Source organism: Oryx dammah, unplaced genomic scaffold, assembly GCF_014754425.2.
Source record: "Oryx dammah isolate SB20612 unplaced genomic scaffold, SCBI_Odam_1.1 HiC_scaffold_14, whole genome shotgun sequence".
In the NCBI taxonomy this organism is placed as follows: domain Eukaryota; kingdom Metazoa; phylum Chordata; class Mammalia; order Artiodactyla; family Bovidae; genus Oryx; species Oryx dammah.
The window spans coordinates 45,000,897-45,020,627 of NW_024070198.1; the positions used below are offsets into that span (position 1 = coordinate 45,000,897).

A 19,731-nucleotide genomic window follows, 5' to 3' on the forward strand; every position below is an offset into this window, starting at 1 on the left:
TCCCTGACACAGCTGTTTTTGAGCTGTGGGACCGCATGCCAGTTGCTTAACGTCTCTGTGTTTGTGTCAAAAGTCGAGCTCTGTTCTCTCGCCCCACAGCCCGTCTCCTCTCCTCCCTCTCTCTCACTTCCTCTTGGCCCATGGTTTGAACTTTCTCTTCTTTTGGGAATCTGTGGGACTTAGATTTTCTGTGGTGAGGTTGTACTTTCGTCTTTGTCAAGAGTAGCCCCGTTTCTAAGCTGGGACTTTAGAAGCAGAGCCTGAGGATGGGATTCTTGTCAAGTGATTGACAGGGGCTGGCTGCGGGGGTGGGGCTGGCTCTCGGGAGAGGCGTGAAGGGCCTTGGGGAAGCGGACAGGCCGGGGGAAGAAGCTCCCAGGAAAAGCACCAGGATCGAATCCCCCACTGAGACACAGGCTTGGCCTTCTGTGTCCCGGCCTCAGCCTGCCGCTGGCCGGGGGTCCTCGTAGGCGTTTTCTGGCCAGGTGACCCCCAGTGCAGGAGGCAGCCTTGGGGAGGGCTGCCCACATCCTGAGTGCTGGCAGCCCCCGCCTGCCTGGCCAGGGGTGGGTCCCTCGAGGGGCAGGGCTCTGTGGCCTCGCCTCCCTGGCACTGCACCTCTGCCCGCTGCACATCCCGCCAGGCTCCAGGGTGGAGGCCACTGCCCACGGGAAGACCCTTTACTCTTGCTCACCAGGTGGGAGAACCCCCTGTGCTTCTGGGGGAGATGAGGCAGAGTCAGGTCCCTACACACGTAGGTCTTTTTATTTACAAATTTTGAACAACATAGCATTTTTCGCGTGGGTTTTTGTGTGCAAAGTTAGATCTGAAAGAGTGGCAAGTGCAGAAGAGCCAACAGCGGAGCAATAGAGCTGACGTTCATTCGCAGTCCTGTCCTCCGTTGTTTCTTAATGGTGATGCTGTCTGTTGAAGAGTACAAATGTCCAAAGAGACATTGCAAGCATTGACTCTGAGAGTCTCATAATACTGGAAGGGAGGAAGAAATGAAAGCGTCCAGCATCCACTCAGGATCCAAGTGGAAAACAGTTTGCTGCAGTTGTGCGCTTTTCTTTAGCGTAATTAAAACTCTTTAAAAAAGATGAGAAATCTAAGTCTATTTATCTAGGGTAGCACTGCTCCTTATTAAAGATGAAAGGATTGCCAACCTTCCCTAGCTTAAAAGCTAAAAAAAAAAAAAAAAAAAAAGCATTACATATCTCGTATAGATTAAGTATGTGTGAGTGTGTGAAAGGTGCTCAGTTGGGAAGCCTGTTGATTTAGTATGCTAAGTCACTTCAGTCGTGTTCGACTCTTCGCCACCCTATAGATTGTAGCCCACTAGGCTCCTCTGTCCATGGGGATTCTCCAGGAAGGAATACTGGAGTGGTTTGCCATGCCCTCCTCCATGGGATCCTCCTGACCCATGGATTGAACCCAGGTCTCTTATATCTCTTGCAATGATACTAAAAACTAATACATACACACACACACACACACATATATATAAGCTATATACACATGTTAAAACTTTGCTCCTTGCTGCAGGATCAGGGATGGCTTGCTGGAGCATAGGAGAGGGCCCTCCAGTGCCCAGGATGCAGCAGGAAGATCCCAGGTCCAGGGTCTGATGGCCAGAGGCTGTATCTCCCTGGAGTCTTGTGTGTGTCAGTTGCTCAGTCGAGTCTGTCTCTTTGTGACATCATGGACTGTAACCCTCCAGGCTCCTCTGTCCATAGGATTCTCCAAGCAACAGTGCTGGAGTGGGTTGCCATGCCCTTCTCCAGGGGATCTTCCCAACAGGGATCAGACTCGTGTCTCTTTCATCTTCTGCATTGGCAGGCAGATTCTTTATCTGCTGAGCCACCAAGATTCCCCGGGGTCTCAACTTCTTAAGAAACCCGTGATTCCCGAGTCCAGCTAGTCAGCTACGATTAGTCCCAAACTTTCTGCCCCTGCAAGTACGTTAGCTCTTCTGGTCCTTTGATCTTTCCATCCGCTCTGTCACAGGGGACCGTCCCCCTTGTCTGCTCTCCTGGCGTGGAGGGCCAGTGTGGCTTGCGTCACCTCGCCTGGTCCTCCGAGTGGCCATGGCATGGCTGGAGCTGGTGAGACAGCAGGCCCAGCTGGTGTGCGCGCCAGGGCCCTGACCTTCACCCAGGCCTCCCTCCCACAAACGCCCGTTGACCCCGAGCCTTTGTGCAGTCAGCAACCTACCCCACCGTCTGTGACGGTCCTGAATGTGTAGGAGGGTGAGGAATGCTCATATGATGGGCTCTGTTCTTGCAAACTCCCTCTCTCCCCAGGCCATCAGGGCACCCCTGTTTTGTTCCAAAGGAGCAGGGGAGGGCTGGGACACGGATAGATCTCTCTGTGTGATACGAGTGTGGGGTATCGAATGTCCTTTTTGTGCAATAACTATAAATCCATGGTAGACAGAGTGTAGCAGTTTGACGGATGTGGGAAGGATCTGGAGGGGAAAAGTATTACTAGGGAATATTTCACCTAAAAAGGACCTGGTGACAAGGTTTGCTTATGACAGTCCTTGTGTGATATTGGATGATGTTTTGTGTGACTTTTGTTTTGACATCTTTCTGTCTGGTTTTATGCGAGCTATTCAGGGAGCATCGGGGGAGGGTGACCAGGGAGGAAGAGCAGTGTCCAGCTGCCCCAGGGGAAGGGGGGTGGTACCCTGTTAGAATGTCGCCAGGGTGTTTTGTAACAACACATATGCTGACGTCTGATGCCTGACTCCAAAACGCCGTGTTTCTGTGCTTCTATCGGGTTGGCCAAAACGTTCATTCGGGTCTTTCCATAAGATGTTATGGAAAACATGAATGAACGTGTTGGCCAACCCAACACATCTGTGCCTTTGAGCAGGCAGTTTCACATCTCTGTGCCTCAGCTCCTTTACCTGTGAAATGGGAATAGTAGAACCTCCCTTGCATTGATCTTGACATTGTTGGTGGTGATTGTTGATGGTGGTGCTCATGGTTTTGATGTTGGTGTTGTTGGTGATGATTGGTGCTGGTGTGTTTGTGTTGATGTTGTTGGTGATAGTGATTGTTGATGGTGGGCCTGGTGGTGATGGGGTGTTGATGTTGGTATTGTTGGTGATGACGATGGTTCATGGTGGTGCTGGTGAGCCCCCATCTTTCTCACTGGATGCCTTTGAAGCAAAGGCCTCATGGGAACACTGAATAGCGTGTACCTCACATGTGGTTGGGATTTCTCCTAGGAAACTGCTGTGGTGGAGCAACTATTTTGGTGGAGGTGGGTGTTGTGGCTCCAGTGGTCAGCTGTGGTGTTATTTAGAGCCTGCTGTGGTGAGTGAGAGGGAACAATGGGGAATTGCAGGGAAATGAGTGTTTCCCGATGTCAAATGTGATGGAGGTATAAAAGTTAAAAATGAAACAAATAATGGAAAGGTGGTCAATTTTCGGTTCAATGTTTTAAAGAAAAACACCGAGCGGATGCTGTGTGTTGAGCCTGGTGGTGGACACGCTGCTGTGTGCATATTCTGAGATGGAGCCTCTGCCTTTATTCCCTTCTGCTTTTGTCCTGTTCAGCAGCAGCTTTATAAGCAAGCAAATAGGTTTTTATAGCCTTTTGCTAAGTATTTCTCATCTCTTCCTAAGTATTTCTACCACAGTGCAAAAGCAATTTTATTATGTGAGGCTGTATTTTTATAGTCAATTGAAATGACTATTAAAATATAACACTGCAGTCAGGCTTGCAGGCGCTTCACTGGAGAAGCACTGCCCTTGCAAAATGGGGCAGCCTCGTCCTGGAAAGGGAACCCTGCTTGGGAGCTGGAGCCAAACTCACAGGCCTGAGACGTGTACCCTGCACTTTAAACTTTACTTACTTATTTTTAAAATTATGATAAAAGATGCATGCCACAAAATTGATGATTTTTAGCCATCTCTAGGTGTCCAGTTTAGTGGCCTTAGGTCCATTCACATTGTTATGCAACCATCACCTCTATCTCCAGAACTTCTCGGTCTTCCCAAACTGAAACTTTGTACCCATGAAGCTGTGGCTCCCCTCCACCCCTAGCCCCTGGAAACCAGCGTTCTGCCGTCTCTCTGAGTGTGTCTCCTCTGGTATGGCATATAAATGGGATCATAGAATATCTGTCCTTTTGTGACTGACTTATTTCCTGGGCTTCCCTGGTGGCTCAGACAGCAAAGAATCTGCCTGCAATGCAGGAGACCCAGGTTCCATCCCTGGGTTGGGAGGATTCCCCTGGAGGAGGGCATGGCAACCCACTCCAGTATTCTTGCCTGAAAAATCCCATGGACAGGGGAGCCTGGCGGGCTACAGTCCATGGGGTCGCAAAGAGTCGGGACATGACTGAGCATGCATGCACATTTATTTCACTTAGCATGATGTCCTCAGGGTTCATTCTGGTTGTCTCCTGTATCAGAATTCCCTTCCTTTTTAAGGCTGAATCATATTCCATTGTATGGATGGACCACGTTTTGCTTATCTATTCATCCATTGATGGATAGTTGAGTTTCTTCGACCTCTTGTCTATTGTGGATAACACGGGTGTGGACACAGCGATACAAACACCTGTTCGAGTCCCTGTCTCAGTACTTTTGGATGTATACTCAGAAGTGGAATTGCTGGGTCAGATACTCAGTTCAGGTCACTCAGGCGTGTCTGAGTCTTTGTGACCCCATGGACTGCAGCACGCCAGGCCTCCCTGTCCATCACCAACTCCTGGAGTTTGCTCAAACACATGTCCATTGAGTCGGTGATGCCATCCAACCATCTCATCCTCTGTTGTCCCCTTCTCCTCCCACCTTCTATCTTTCCCAGCATCAGAGTCTTTATGGGTCAGATATTAATCACATGTTTGATTTTTTGAGGAACCACCAAACCTTCCCATGGGAGCTGCACCATTTTACATTCCCATCAGCAGTGCTCAGGGGGTCCAGTTTCTCCACATCCTCACTAACACTTGTTTTTCTAAAAAAGCTGTTAGCCAGGACTTCCCTGGTGGTCCAGTGGTTAAGAATCTTAGCTTCTACTGCAGGGGGGCACAGGTTCGATGCCTGGTTGGGAAACTAAGATTCCTCATGTTACGAGATGAGGCCAAAAAAAAAAAGATGCTAGCCATTCTAATTGTCTTGAAAATTTTAGTCATTTTTGAACAAGGGATTTCACACTTGTATTTGCATTGGGCCCTGAGAAGTGTGTAGCCGGTTTTGCTGGGAGGGCACACTGCCTCATTGTGGACTCACAATCATGATCACGAGAGAGAGGGTCTGACCAGGTCTGGGTTTAGCAGCCTGGTGGGAGGGATGGAGGCTCGTTACTGTCTGGGCCTAAAGGCAGCTCCTGGCCGGCCAGAGCGGAGCCCTTGGAGAAGTGAACAGGCGGGCGGGGGACACCCTCCCAGCTTGCGCGGGTTTGTTTACTGCCTCATCTTGCATCTGCATTCCTGCCTGCGTGTCCCCATTGCATGGGATCTGTGATCGCTTCCTGGGGTCTGCTTGGGGAAGCGTAACCCAGCTGCAAGCACCCTCTCCGTGACCAGGCTGCCCGCTTCCTGTCTGCACACTATCCGTGGAAGGCAGATTTATCAAGCGATTAACTAAGGAAACATTTGTCTTGGGTCCTTGGGGGACTTTGACCTCACGCTTGATGGCTTTGGTGGGAGGAAGGGCTTTGGATCAGACTCTCCCACATGCCCAAGAAAACAGACACGACAGGCTGGTGGCCCGGGTCTGGCCATCTCAGGACCCTGGGCTCCCTCCTTTGAGGCAAGGCTCAAACACACTCCACTCAAGCCTCTTCTTGAAGGGTCCTGGAAAGGTGGACCAGTGGTGGGCTGGGTTGCCTGGGCAGCATCTTCTCCATACCCAGAGCCAAGCGAGATGTGTGCAGTCTGGCCGCCTCTCAGAACCCATCCAGGGCAGGTGGTTTGCTAACGGCGCTGAGTGTGCAGGTACCCTGGGCAGGATCACTGGCATCATTTGTCCAAGTGGAACTGTGTTTATTCTGGGTGTGCAGTCACCGTCCGGGACATACCTCCCTGGTGAGACTGTCAGAACTGAGATGTTAGAATTTGTCTCTGTTATTTAAGACCCCAGTCTGGTCTTGAGTTTTCTAATGGGAAATAGATGCAAATAAAACTGCAGTGTTTTCCAACAGGTTTAGGATTCAAGTAATAGTTTTGCTGTCTTGAAACTCTGTATTGATCTGTTACATGATTCATCCAACACTGGTGTCACTCTGGATGCCAGGCATCGTGAAGCAAGGAGGGGGATGGAAAGATGCTGGGCAGGTGTGGCAGGAGTCTGGGAGCGGAGTGGTAAAGGATGAGCTACTGCAGGGTCTTGTAGAAGAGCTGCTCGTGGACTGGGAGCTGGAGGGGCCCTTCTGCAGGCCCCAGGTGATGAGCATTTATTGGGTACCATTTATTGGGTACCTGTTTCATGAGGAGCATGTCGTCCAGTTCGTAGCAGATGGGCAGTTTTCTGACAACGCTTCATCAGTGTGGGCAGAGGGCGCTGTTGTGCTCCCATGAGGGTTGCTTACCCCTTCTTTGGGTGGAAAGTGGTGGGCAAGGTTTCCTTACACGTGTTGGATGACCTGGAGGAGCAAGCCTCCAGGTGAAGAAGGGGAATAAAGAGCATCCCAGACAGAAGTAGGTTTTGGGACAAAGTCCTGGAGTGGGATGGGGACTACCCTACCCTATATAGAGTAAATCCTGAAGGAAATTGACCCTGAATAATCATTGGAAGAGCTGATGCTGAAGCTGAAGCTCCAAGACTTTGGCAACCTGATGCGAAGAGGTGACTCATTGGAAAAGACCCTGATGCTGGGAAAGATTGAGCGCAGGAGGAGAAGGGGGTGGCAGAGGATGAGATGGTTAGATAGCATTACCGACTCAGTGGACATGAGTTTGAGCAAACTCTCGGAGATAGTGGAGGACAGAGGAGCCTAGTTGCTGCAGTTCATGGAGTTGCAAAGAGTCGGGCATGACTTAGTGACTAAACAACAGCAACAGCTATATACATATGTATTTGTTTTTTGCCATGAAGAAAAACAAATTAGCATCATTCTGCAGTGTTCCCATTGTCTTTCCTTTTATTCATCACCATTAATATTAGATTGGATGATTTGAAAAGAAGAGAGTAGAAAGCATGACTCCATTCTATAGAACAAGTCAAAGTTTAAGGCCAGTAAGAGGAACTGGGGCTTGTGACAAAGAGACCTTATTGTTGGGAATCACAGATAGATAGGCCCAAGCCCAATTCTTTCACCTCTCTCCTTTCCTTCAGAGGTGTCCTTAGTGGTGAGGGGCTGGCTCATTTCTGCCTCCTCAAGTCTCCAGTCCTGTGTGTGTTTTCAGTGCGTGCTTTTGGTGGAACCAGTCTGACCAGTTGGAGAAGGCAATGGCACCCCACTCCAGCACTCTTGCCTGGAAAATCCCATGGACGGAGGAGCCTGGTAGGCTGCAGTCCATGGGGTCTCTAAGAGTCAGACATGACTGAGTGACTTCCCTTTCACTTTTCACTTTCATGCATTGGAGAAGGAAATGGCAACCCACTCCAGTGTTCTTGCCTGGAGAATCCTAGGGACAGGGGAGCCTGATGGGCTGCCATCTATGGGGTCGCACAGAGTCGGACATGACTGAAGCAACTTAGCAGCAGCAGCAGCCTGACCAGTGATGGGGAGTTGTGAGTCCTGACCAGGTCTGTGGCAGAGACGGTGAGCCTTAGAGGGTTCCCAGCTGCCGGTCTTCCTCCTGAGGGTTCTCACTGGGACCAGCTGCCCATGGGTGTCCAGTCCCCTGGATGCACGTCCCACGTGGCAGGCGGGTGTGCAGTGCCATCTGTGGGGGACCTCCGTGGACTGGCCGTGCTGGGGTTTGCCCAGTCCTCTGGGGCGAGGTCACTGTAAAGTGTCCATGGCTGGGGTGGGGGCTGGGGAGGGGGTAGGAGCCAGGTTGTTTCACTGGCATATATTTCCTCAAACTGTAATCACCTTTCTGCCTGAAGAAGGATGATTAAAGAGATTAGATCTCTCCCCATATCTCTTCTCTGCATCTCTCTGTCGCTGAGCAAAATTGAATGCAGAAATAGATAATTTTCAGGTCAGCTCAGTCTTTTCTGATTTGTGGGCGGATTTGTAAAGACCGTCCATAATGAAGTCAGTGGTTTTCTCTCCTGGCACTGACTGACTTTATGAAAGACAAAAGTGTCGAAAAGTGGACTCATTATTCCTGTCACAGAAAAGCAATAAAGCCAGACCCATGCACAGCCCAGCCTATTTCCTAAGACAACCTGCATGTTTGGGGCACTGCAACCCTCTGAATGAGATGGAAATGAGATAGTGGCTGCCTAGTTGTGGATAGGGCGTACAAGGATACTTTATTCTAAAGAAAGATATTAAAATGTCTTAGAATTGTGTCTGTCACTTCAGTGAGAATGTGATGGAAGACTCTTACATGTATTTCTTTTCACAGTCTTACCTTGACCATCCTGCACACCTGTTTCCATCCAAAAGGCAGAAAGAAAGAATGACTCACCAAAGACAGTCCCTGCCCACCACTTTAATTATTTAGATGAGTTCCTTGAGTCTGATATTCAAACACTGCATGAAGTCTTGCTGCAGGGAACTTTATTGGCAGGGAAACAGGATCTATTCCTATAAAAGAAAGATACTAACCCCAAAGAAGTAAGTTCATGATTTTGAAAGTGATATCTGTTTTAGAAACACGGGTTCTATCAGACCCACACTCGCAAATGCATTTGGAGATATTTTTGGACCTTGAGCTCATCACCCCTCGTTTTCCTTTATTTCTCTTTCTGGTTTGAATCTCGTGTGTTTGAACCAGCTCAGGGAAGCTGCTACGCCCACTGGGAGTTTGCTTCCTAGCTCACAGAAATGACAGATGGTGGGTCCTCGTTCACTTGGTCAGTCTTTGTTTCTTTTCGCCTCATCTTTTTTTATTATTATAAAATGGACATAAGTTTACCATGTTTAGTTGTACAGTACGTGGCCTTAAGCGCAGTCACACAGTTGTGCAGGCATCAGCCTGTCCATCTCCAGAATGCTTTCATCTTCCCCAGCTGAAACTCTTCCACCCGTTAAACACTCCCTTCCTTTCCCCTCCACCTCAGCTCTTGGCAACCACCCTTCTATTTTCTGTCTCTCTGAGTTTTAACAATTCTAGGGATGTCACAGGAGAAGAATGATTGCAGAACTGTTCTTTTGTGTCTGGCTTACTTCTCTTAGCACAGTGTCTTCAAGGTATCGTGCGTCAGCACATCTCTCCTTTTTAGGGCTGCGTGATATTCCATTGGATATAGAGGCCACATTTTGCTCCACATGTTGGTGGAGACTTCGGTTGCTTCCACATTTTAGCTACTGTGCATAATGGCTGCATACATATCTGTTCAAGTCCCTGCTTTCAGTTTTTGTTTTTTTTTGGATTTATACCCAAAAGTGTAATTGTTGGATCACATGGTAATTCTAAGGTTAACGTTTTAAGAAGCATTTAACTGTTTTACATCGTGGCTGTACCATTTTACATCCCCACAAGCAGTATTATAATTTTTCCATGTCTTTGCAAACACTTTATTTTCTATTAAAAAAAAAATAGCCATCCTGGTGAATGTGAAGCGATATCTCATCGTAGTTTTTGATTAGATTAGCAATGTTGAGCATCTTTCCATGTGCTCCTTGGCCCTTTGTGTATTTTTGGAGAAATGTTTATTTGAGTACGAGGACCACTTTTACATTGTATTGTTTGCTTTTTATTATTGAATTATAGGAATTCCATATATATTTTGGTTATCAATTCCTTATCAGATACAGGATTTGTAAATATTTTTCTCCCATTCTGTGGGTTGCCTTTTCACTCTTTCAATAGTTTCCTGTGGGTGCACAAGAGGTTTTAATTTTGATGAAGCCTCCATCTATTTTTCTGTCACTGTTGTTGCCAGTGCTTTTGGGGTCACATCCAAGAAATACTTGCCTGCCCCAGTGCCATGAAATTTGCTCCTATGTTTTCTTCTAGGAGCTTTGTAGTTCTAGCTTTCATGTTCAGGTTTTCTATCCACTTTTAGTTACTTTTTATGATTGATTCCTCATCTTTTTGCATACAGGTACCCAGTTTCCCCAACACCTTTGTTGAAAACATAGTCTTCTCCCTTGAACGGCTTAGCCATCCCCATCAAAACAATTTAACCATATATGTGAGAATATTTTTCTGGGCTTTCTGTTCTATTGCATTAGTCTGTATTTCTGCGTAAGCCACACTGTTTTGATTACCGGAGCTTTGTAGTAAGTGTTGAGATCAGGAAGTGTGAAGCTTCCAACTTTATGCTTTGTAAATATTGTTTTGACTGTTTGGGCTGCTGTGGGGTGAATTCTTCTATTTCTGCAAAAATGTTATTGCAATTTTAATAAGAATTGCACTGAATCTGTAGATCTCTGGGTTGAGCTGCTGACTTAACAATATGAAGTCTTCCAGTCCATGAGCATGAGATGACTTTCCATGGGTTTACGTTGTATTATGTAGTTTTCAGTGTGCAACTGTTTTGCCTTCTTTATTAAGTTTGTTCCTAAGTATTTTATTTTATTTTGTATCTTTAAAGAGACAACACTTGTAGCAGCATCCTTCGGGACAGGCTCTAATATTCTTCCTCCCTCCTTTCCTTTTTTCTGTCTGGGTTCCTTTTCCTTCCTTCCATCCACTTGAGAGTTTCTCTGTGTGCCAAGTACTGTTAGGTGCTGGGTGCAAGTAAAGTCGATGGTGAAGGCACTGCTCTGAGTCATGATGAATCAGGGCTCTGGGAGGCTCTAACCCTGCCTGAATTGTCTGCCCCCAAATCAGAGATGGAAGGACTGGGCCCTGGGTCATAGAAAGTGGCAACTGAGTGGGCGCCAGTCTCTTTTGTGACAATAAAATTTAGGCAACCCAGATCCCAGCTCTGATATAGGGTAGGAGTGGGGAGCTGCTTTCTGCCCAGAGTCAAGTTCAGTGGATATATATAAATGATTTGATTCTTTCTGTACTGCTCTTCCTGAATGGGTCCAGCATGTTCCTTAGAGACCAGGCTGCATGGACTTCTTGGGGCTGTTCTGCCCATCTCTGCAGCATCAGCACCAGCCCACTGCTGGACCACAGCAGGAGCTGGACAGAGTCTGGGAAACACCACACATGTCTAGTTGGCATGGCCTAGATGACCATGTGATGACTTGTGAAACCAAAGGGCAGCAGGCAGCCAGCCTTTTAGAAGGAAGCCCTGCAGGGGCCACAGCTAGGACCTGTGCCCTGTACCCTTAAGGACACGGTCTGCATTTTTCCCAGCCCTAAGAACCGAAAAGATGTGTGCTGTTGGAAAAAAAAAAATTATTTTTTAACCACTGATGGCAGGACAAAGGGAATGAGATCACAAACAGAGCAATTAATTTTCACAAATTGACTTTCTGAAAGAATTAATTAACTTTTAAATTGCTCCTTGAAATGCTGAAGTCATGTTTCAAGGGGACAGTGTGTGGAAGAGAGAGAGAAGCTTGGAGCTGAGCAGATTTTGAAAAGTGATGTGTGGTCAAGCCCATGTCTTTGGTGCATTAAGGCAGCTTTGAACCCGAGCACTGATGGCTGATTATCTCATTAGATGGAAGAGACCCAAAGCAGAACCCAGAAAGCTAATATTGTGCCTCTTTTCTTATTGATTGAATCCGTCTCGGGCTCCTGGATCTGTCTGTAGAGGTCAAGATAATTTTGAAGAGGAACATATGATACAATGTTTGCTTTCTCTCTTGTTGCAAACCTCACAAGAAAAAATACTTTGTGGTCTGGTTAAATTCAGTGAATTTTTATTGAGTGCCTGCAAGGCATGGTGTTAGCTACTGTGGGAAATCCAATGATGAGCAAATGTTTACTTCCCCCAAGGAGTTCGGTCTGGAGGAGAAGACAGATAGATAGATAAGTAAGCCTCCCAACGTGTGGGCTGTTACAGAATTTATAGAACGGTTGGGAAGCAAGCAGTTAATTCAGGTGTGCAGATACTTTTCCTTTTTTTGGTTCCGGGGAAAAGTCAGAATCCAGCAAGGGCAGCCCTTGTAGACAAGTGGGGTCTTCAGAGGGGGAGCGGGATGTGACATTCCCAGTGGGAGGAGCAGGCCTGGGGTGGGAGGAGGTGGAGCTGGAGGAGGGTGAGTCGGGGAGAAGAGGATTGGAAAGATGGACTGAAGTCATGTCCCACTGGGCTTTGGATGCTGTGCTGGAGGATTAGCCATGATTCAGAAAGCCAAGATAAATCGTGTAGTGTTTTGGAGTAAGATTTAGGGAAGGTAACTTTGGTGATGGAGAGAAGAAAAGATTTTATATAGGAAACCTGCTGAAATGTTATTTTTCATCTCAGTGAGGGATGTTGTCGGCTTGGGTCAGGAAGAATGGGGTGGTGGGGACAGTCTGGAAGGGACACCCCAGGGTCTCAGGGCTGCTGTCCATCACTGTGCCTCCTTGAGCAACTCGTGACTCCTCTGGAGGGCTCTGCGTTCTCATCTGTTAAATGGGTGGATGGACTGTAGTGGTTTTTTTTTTTTCCCCCACCCTAACTAAGATCATGGCATCCGGTCCCATCACTTCATCACAAATAGATGGAAAAGTGGAAACACTGGCAGATTTTATTTTCTTGGGTGATTTCTCCAAAATCACTGTGGATGGTTACTGCAGCCATGAAATTAAAAGATGCTTACTCCTTGGAAGGAAAGCTATGACAAACCTAGACAGCATATTAAAAAGCAGAGGCATAACTACGCTGTCAAAGGTCTACCTAGTCAAAGCTATGGTTTTTCCAGGAGTCATATGTGGATGTGAGAGTTGGACCATAAAGAAAACTGAACGCCAAAGAATTGATGCTTTTTAGTTGTGGTATTGGAGAAGACTCTTGAGATTTCCTTGGGCAGCAAGATCAAACTAGTCAATCCTAAAGGGAATCAACCCTGAATATTCACTGGAAGGACTGATGCTGAAGCTGAAGCTCCAATACCTGGAGCTACCTGATGCGAAGAGCCGACTCATTGGAAAAGACCCTGATGCTGGGAAATATTGAAGGCAGGAAGAGAAGGGGATGACAGAGGATGAGATGGTTGGATGGCATCACCGAGTCAATGCACGTGATTTTGAGCAAACTTTGGGGGATAAGTAAGGATGGAAGCCTCGCGTGCTGCAGTCCATGGAATTTCACTGAATTCTTTTTCTGTACCAGATGAGTTGATCATATGATTGTTTACTATTTACTGTTGTTAACATGGTAAATTAATTGATTGGTTTTTGGATGTTAAACCAGTCTTGCATTTCTGAAATTACCCCAGCTTGGGTTATTCTATGTAAGGAATGTGAAATCCACTAGCCTGATGTTTTAGACTCTGGTGGACTTGAGGAATGCCTGGACATGTTTGCCTGTCATGGATCCAGCCTGGATGTTGGAATTTTCAGGGAGCCATCAGGAGGGCAAGGGTCAGAGAGGGCTGGGGTTGAGGAAGAGACCCTGCAGCTTTGGCATTCTGGCCCCTCATCCAGGTGGGCTCCTGGCTGCTCATGTATGGGCCGATTCTGAGCTGCTATAAACCCTGATGAGGGAAATGGGGAAAATTCTAGCTCCGTCTCCTAGGACTCTTGGGAGAATTGAATTAGCTGAACATGTGACACTCTTGGGCTTCCCAGGTGGCTCAGGGAAGCTCTTAGCCTACTGGCTGCTACTGCTGCTACTGCTAAGTCACTTCAGTCTTGTCCGACTCTGTGGGACCCCATAGACGGCAGCCTACCAGGCTCCCCTGTCTCTGGGATTCTCCAGGCAAGAACACTGGAGTGGGTTGCCATTTCCTTTTCCAGTGCATAAAAGTGAAAAGTGAAGTCGCTCAGTTGTATCCGACTCTTAGCGACCCCATGGACTGCAGCCTACCAGGCTCCTTCATTCATAGGATTTTCCAGGCAAGAGTACTGGAGTGGGGTGCCATTGCCTTCTCTGAGCCCACTGGCTAGCCCAGAGAATGTACTCACTGTCATTACCATCATCATCGCCCTCACTACCATCGACTTCATCATCACCACCATCACCGTCATCACCATCTTCATCTGCCGTGTCGTCACCATCAGTGTTATTAAAAGTCTTGATGTGAATAGAAGCCCTCCTCTCTGATTTATGAACCACACTTCTTTCCTTCTGTTCCCAGGCAGCCTTTTTTTCAGGTTGATCAGGAGACTGAGCAGAGGAGATGGCTTTGGCTTTTCAACATCTCTGATGCATTTAAGCTGTGTGGAGCGTGGACCAGGGTGCTCAGTTTTTATTTTGGAAAAAAAAGATCCATGTGCTTCCTCACTCTGGGCTGCTGCTGGTTCTTTGAGAGAAGAAAAACAAAAACAAAAACAAAATCCCTCCCCTTCCCCAAAAGAAAACAAACCTGTGTCCTCCTGAGAAAGGAGCTTCGACTTGGGTTCATCTCCACCTCCTTTTCCCATTTCACTTTTCACACAAATAACAAGTTAAGCTGCTATGCTGGACTTTGTGGTCCAGGATTGAGAAATTCACGTGAAGGTCCATTTATACCCAGTGACACCTGTCTCAGGTCAGGCTATTAAAAAAGCTAAATGGCTTTGAGGAGGAGGAATCGATTAAGCGCCCACCTACCAGCCAGAGGGAGGTGATGGCCGCTCTCTCTGAAGCTGTGAATGGAGGCGTGATGACTCTGCTCTCTTGCAGGGGTTCCCGCATCTTAACAGACCAGAGAGATAAAGAAGACAAATGGCAGAAAGGCCACCATCCCTGTGCTTGTGTTCTGTAAAGACATTTGAAAACCCAGAGGCCATCCATCACCAGTATCCTTCGTAAAGGAGAAGATGCCTCTGGGCCTGGTCTTTCTTGTCTCGGCTCCTACTCGCCACTTCCCAAAAGAGGGGCAGATTTGAAAGGTCAAGTGATCAGAGTAGGGCATAGTCTTTTACACTGAAGACCTTTGGGTTTATTTAAGAAAAAATTCACTGCATTTTTCTCATTTTTCTATCACCCAGGAATTGGGGACCCTCAGCCCTCAGACTTGTCAGCTTCAGATGCTTGCTCTTGGGGCCCCTGCTCAGCAGTGAGTGAATCAAGCGCAAAAGACCTCCTTTAAATCCTTTTCCACATATCTCCTTGTATAGGTTCCCCATTGCTGCTGTAACAAATTATAACCTTAGGGGTCTAAAACATCACAGATGTATAACCCTATAGTTCTGGACAGTGAAAAGTCCTAGGATCAGGGTTTCGGCAGGCAAGCCTATGTTCCTGCCAGCAGCTCCAGGGAGGGGCCTTTCCTCACCTTCTCCTGTGTCTAGAGGCGCCAGCATTCCTTGCCTGGCGCCCCTGCCTCACTCCACCTGGACCTGTGCTTCCGTGATCATGTCTCGGTGTGATGCGCTGGTCTCCCTCTCATGGAGACTTGTGATTACCCTGGGCCCCCCCGTCTCTAGATCTCTAAGCGCATCTCACTGGTCACGGGCCCCTTTGCCTTACAGGGCTCTGGATTCAGATGTGACCATCTCTGGGGCCATCGTTCTGTCTACCACACTTTCCTCACCCTCCTGCTTCCTTGTTCAACACCGTATCTGTGGCTTTAACGTGGTGTTCTTGAGGCTGTGGATGGGGCGGCCAGTGTTGTGGTCCAGGCTCTGCTGTGTCATTTGAGGCCACATGGCATAAACCCTCTGAGGCCCCCTTCCCCTTCATCTGTGAAATCGTGGGTCTTTAAGGCTCATTTCATAGTCAGGAAGATCCCCTGGAGGAAGAAATGGCAACCCTCTCCAGTATTCTTGCCTGGAAGATCCCATGGACAGAGGAGCCTGGTGGGCTGCAGTTCATGGGCTCACAAAGAGTTGGACATGACTCGTGACTCACACTGTCATAGTTAAATGTGGCATGGCTCTGTCCTCTGTTTTTACGGTTGTTGATCAGTTGAGTTTATTTCTTTAAATCCCCGCTGTGCGTGCATGCTCAGTCATGTCTGACTCTTTGTGACCCTATGGACTGTAGCCCACCAGACTCATCTGTCCATGGGATTTTCCAGGCAAGAATACTGAGTATTTTATAAATATTACTTATAAATATTTTATTTAATTTTTTAGTATACATTTATTTGCTTGCACCAGGTCTTAGTTGCGGCATGTGGGCTTTAGTTCCCCGACCAGGGATTGAACTCGGGACCCCTGCATTGGGAACTCAGAATCTTAGCCACAAGACCACCAGGGGAGTCTCAGAATTGTTTCTATCCTTGTATGAGCTTTTCACAACTGCCTTTCTGCCTGCTTCAGAGAAGGAGAGGCCACTACTTAAAGGTTATTGTGTGTGGGCCTTATAAATTCACAGGGACCTGAATGTATTTACAGTGGACGTGTTCATTTTCTTTTATTTGTATTGTTTTTGATGTGTTTATTTTTTTTCTGCATCGGTAATAGAATAGGCGTGCTGGCAGGGATGCTGTTAAGAATGGTGATAAATGCATTTATGGTTTCTAAAGGCTTTGCAAGTGGTTTTTCGGGGCTGGGAGAGGCTGGCATATGTTCTGAGCTTCCTTTCTCTAATGCAGTTATTTCTTGTTAAAAGATTCACCATAAAATGCTAAATAAACTTAATAACTTCCAATAACCATTAATGTCAGTTGAGGCCATTTAGATTTTATGAATTTGGGTGAAAATATGGGAAAATACCTGGGAAGACAGAATTTTCTACATATGTATGGTTACTGATGTTTTGTGTTCGTGTGATAATCTGCTCATTTTGGCTTTTTTAAAAAAGGATTCTGACGGTAAGAGAAGTCTTCATAGCAGTGAAAACAAAATACCCCCAAACACAGTAAGAGGTTTTACAACTTGCTGAGTGTGTACAGCTTCACTGGTGGCTCAGATGGTGAAGAATCTGCCTGCAATGCAGGGGATACAGGTTTGATCCCTGGGTTGGGAAGATTCCCTGGAAAAGGAAATGGTACAACACTGTAGTATTTTTGCTTGGAGAATCCCACGGACAGGGGAGAGCCTCATGGGCTACAGTCTATGAGGTTGCAAAGAGTCAGACACGACTGAGCGACTAAGCATGATTGTTTACTGGGGGCAACCCATTGCATCAAATCAACAGAGCCATCGGCAGCATTATTTTCTTTAAGACACAAAGTACTCATGCCGTCCTGTGAGGTAGAAACCCGTCTCCTTATTTTACAGCCGGGGAAGCTGAGGAGGGAGCGGTAGATCATTTGCTGGAGGCCACTCAGATCTACAGGGCTAGAGGTGGTGCCTTGCCTAGTCTCTCTGCTTCCAGAGACCACAAACATTCAATAACTTGGTTATGGAGCTGCGACCGGAAGTGTGCTGTGGTGCTGGGTGTTTTTGCAGAAAGGGGTTGAAAGAGCCAACACATACTTGGAGTTGGCCCTCTGGAAGAGGGGGCATTGCTGGGAAGACCCCGTTCGTGGGGGAAGAATAAGGAGGGACACACAGGGACGGGCAGATTCTTTCTTTCAGGGACAAATAGGGATAGGGACCAGGAGTGAATGGTCAGAAGGAAGGCCGGGTGGTCGGTCAGCAGGAGCGGCCCCCCATGCTTGCATGAGAAGTTTGCACGGCATGTGATCAGGGAGAATTCCGGCGATGGACCTGAACAGTCCTGTAAAGGGCAGTCTATGCAGCAGGGTGTTCAGGATGGATGGGTGAGAGTTTGATCCTGCTCGAGGAAATGTTTTGATGAGTTTTATTTACCTCAAGTCTGAAAAATCTTTTAAGGTAGAATCCATTGGGAAGGAATAACATCACTGTAATTTTTTAAATTGAGAGTGGGCTAATTGAATATTTGGGAGTCATAAACATCCTTTTTTCACTGTGATATTTCCCTTTATCTGCATTCTTGAGCAAAAGCATGGCCTGAATTTAATGGAATGACTTTTGCATGCTCAGCTAGGAGGAACAGAACTGCTTTATGTCAGATAAATGTTTGGGATTTCAGACATGTGTTCTGTATTGTCAGTTTGAAGGATTTCTTCTTAACATAAGACATATTTTTGCCTCTTTGATTGTAATGTTTTTTTTTGACTTGATAGCAACTTTGGCTTTATGATACTTTTAACATCAAGTTGATTTTCAAGGAATTCTCAGTCCATGTGTCATTGACTCATAGACAGGAAAAAGTCATCTAGTAGAAAAGTCTCTTAATGGAAATATATGATACTATATGAAGTGATAATTGAAACATTGTTGACAGTAGCTTCAGTTTTCTTCTTATAAATGTTATTCCGCTGTGAAAAGAAATGAGGTTTTCATCCATGGAATAATGTGCGTGCACCTTGAAAACATTGTGCTAAGTAAAAGAAGCCACAGGCTTCCCTGGTAGCTCAGCTGGTAAAGAATCCGCCTGCAATGCAGGAGACCCCGGTTTGATTCCTGGGTCAGGAAGATCCCTTGGAGAAGGGAAAGGCTACCCATTCCCATATTCTTGGGCTTCCCTGGTAGCTCAGATGGTAAAGAATCTGCCTACAATGTGGAAGACCTGGGTTCGATCCCTGGGTTGGGCAGATCTGGGAAGAGCATGGCAACCCGCTCCAGTATTCCTGCCTGAATCCCTGTGGACAGAGGAGCCTGGCGGGCTGTGGTCCATGGGGTCGTGAGGAGCTGGACATGACTGAGCGACTAAGCACAGCACAACACAGGAGATGCCAGACACAAAAGGATAATACTCTATGATTCCATTGCAAGGGTGGCTGGAGTAACCAGATTCATAGAGACAGAAAGCAGGCTCCAGCTTATCAGGAGCCGACGGAGGAGGGGTGAACTATTGCTTCATGGTTAGAGGGCTTCTGTTTGGAGTGATGAAAAAGTTCTGGAAATTGAGAGTGGTAATGGAGCTCAACATCATGAATGTAGCGTCACTGAAGTGTACACTTAAAAATGATTAAAAAGGCAAATTTCACATCATTTTTACCACAATAAACCACTTGTGGTTGTCTGGTGTTATAAGTGGTTATGAATTTCTTCTACTTAAACTGAGGACCCTTGAAAGAAAAGGCTCCTTTTGTGGATATCAGAGAGGATGATCCAGGCAAAGGCAGAGTATTTCAGTCTTAAAAACAGGCAAAAACAAGCCAGTATAATCTCACCTTTACTAATAGCTTTTTTGCTCTTTTCTCTCTGAACAGCTTTTTATAACTATGATGCGCGGGGAGCGGATGAACTTTCTTTACAAATAGGAGACGCTGTGCACATCCTGGAAACATACGAAGGTGCGTATTTGTTTTGGTGTGTTTCCTTTTATAGTTTTGTGTGGTTAGGACACTTTCAGTACCTAATGGGCCAATCATTACCTTGTTAGGAAAGCACTTAACTTCTGGTTTTCTTGCACACTGGATGCTGTGTCAGGAGCTGTTATTGAAGTCATTAAAAAAAAAATTAAGATGAACTTAAAATTAAACTCCTATATTTTTAACCTGTAAGGTTTTCTGTTGAAATAGTCATTTTCATTATTTTAACTCACCATTGTTTCCTTTCTTTGCAAATGAATGTATATACATTCTTGACTGTCAATAACTGACTGCTTGAAACAAGTTTTTTTTTTTAAATACATTTAAGGTAGTTTAGTGTCTGGCTTAGTGTTTTGAGGTGTTTGATGTGAATGGTAGGACTTTTAATGTTCTCACTTAGACTTGTTAACAACTTCCTGAGAGGAACCAAAATTATGTCTT

The 19,731-nt window shown here is 46.5% G+C and overlaps 1 protein-coding gene across 2 annotated transcripts in view; it reads left to right on the top strand.

The window, feature by feature from the left end:
• The window catches only part of DOCK1 (dedicator of cytokinesis 1), a 561,005-nt gene that overhangs the window by 36,636 nt on the left and 504,638 nt on the right, over positions 1-19,731 (top strand). For both annotated transcript variants that reach the window (XM_040254437.1, XM_040254438.1), the window contains exon 2: positions 19,189-19,272. In XM_040254437.1, coding sequence (XP_040110371.1) covers positions 19,189-19,272 — 84 coding nt within the window. The remainder of the gene's footprint in view (positions 1-19,188; positions 19,273-19,731) is intronic.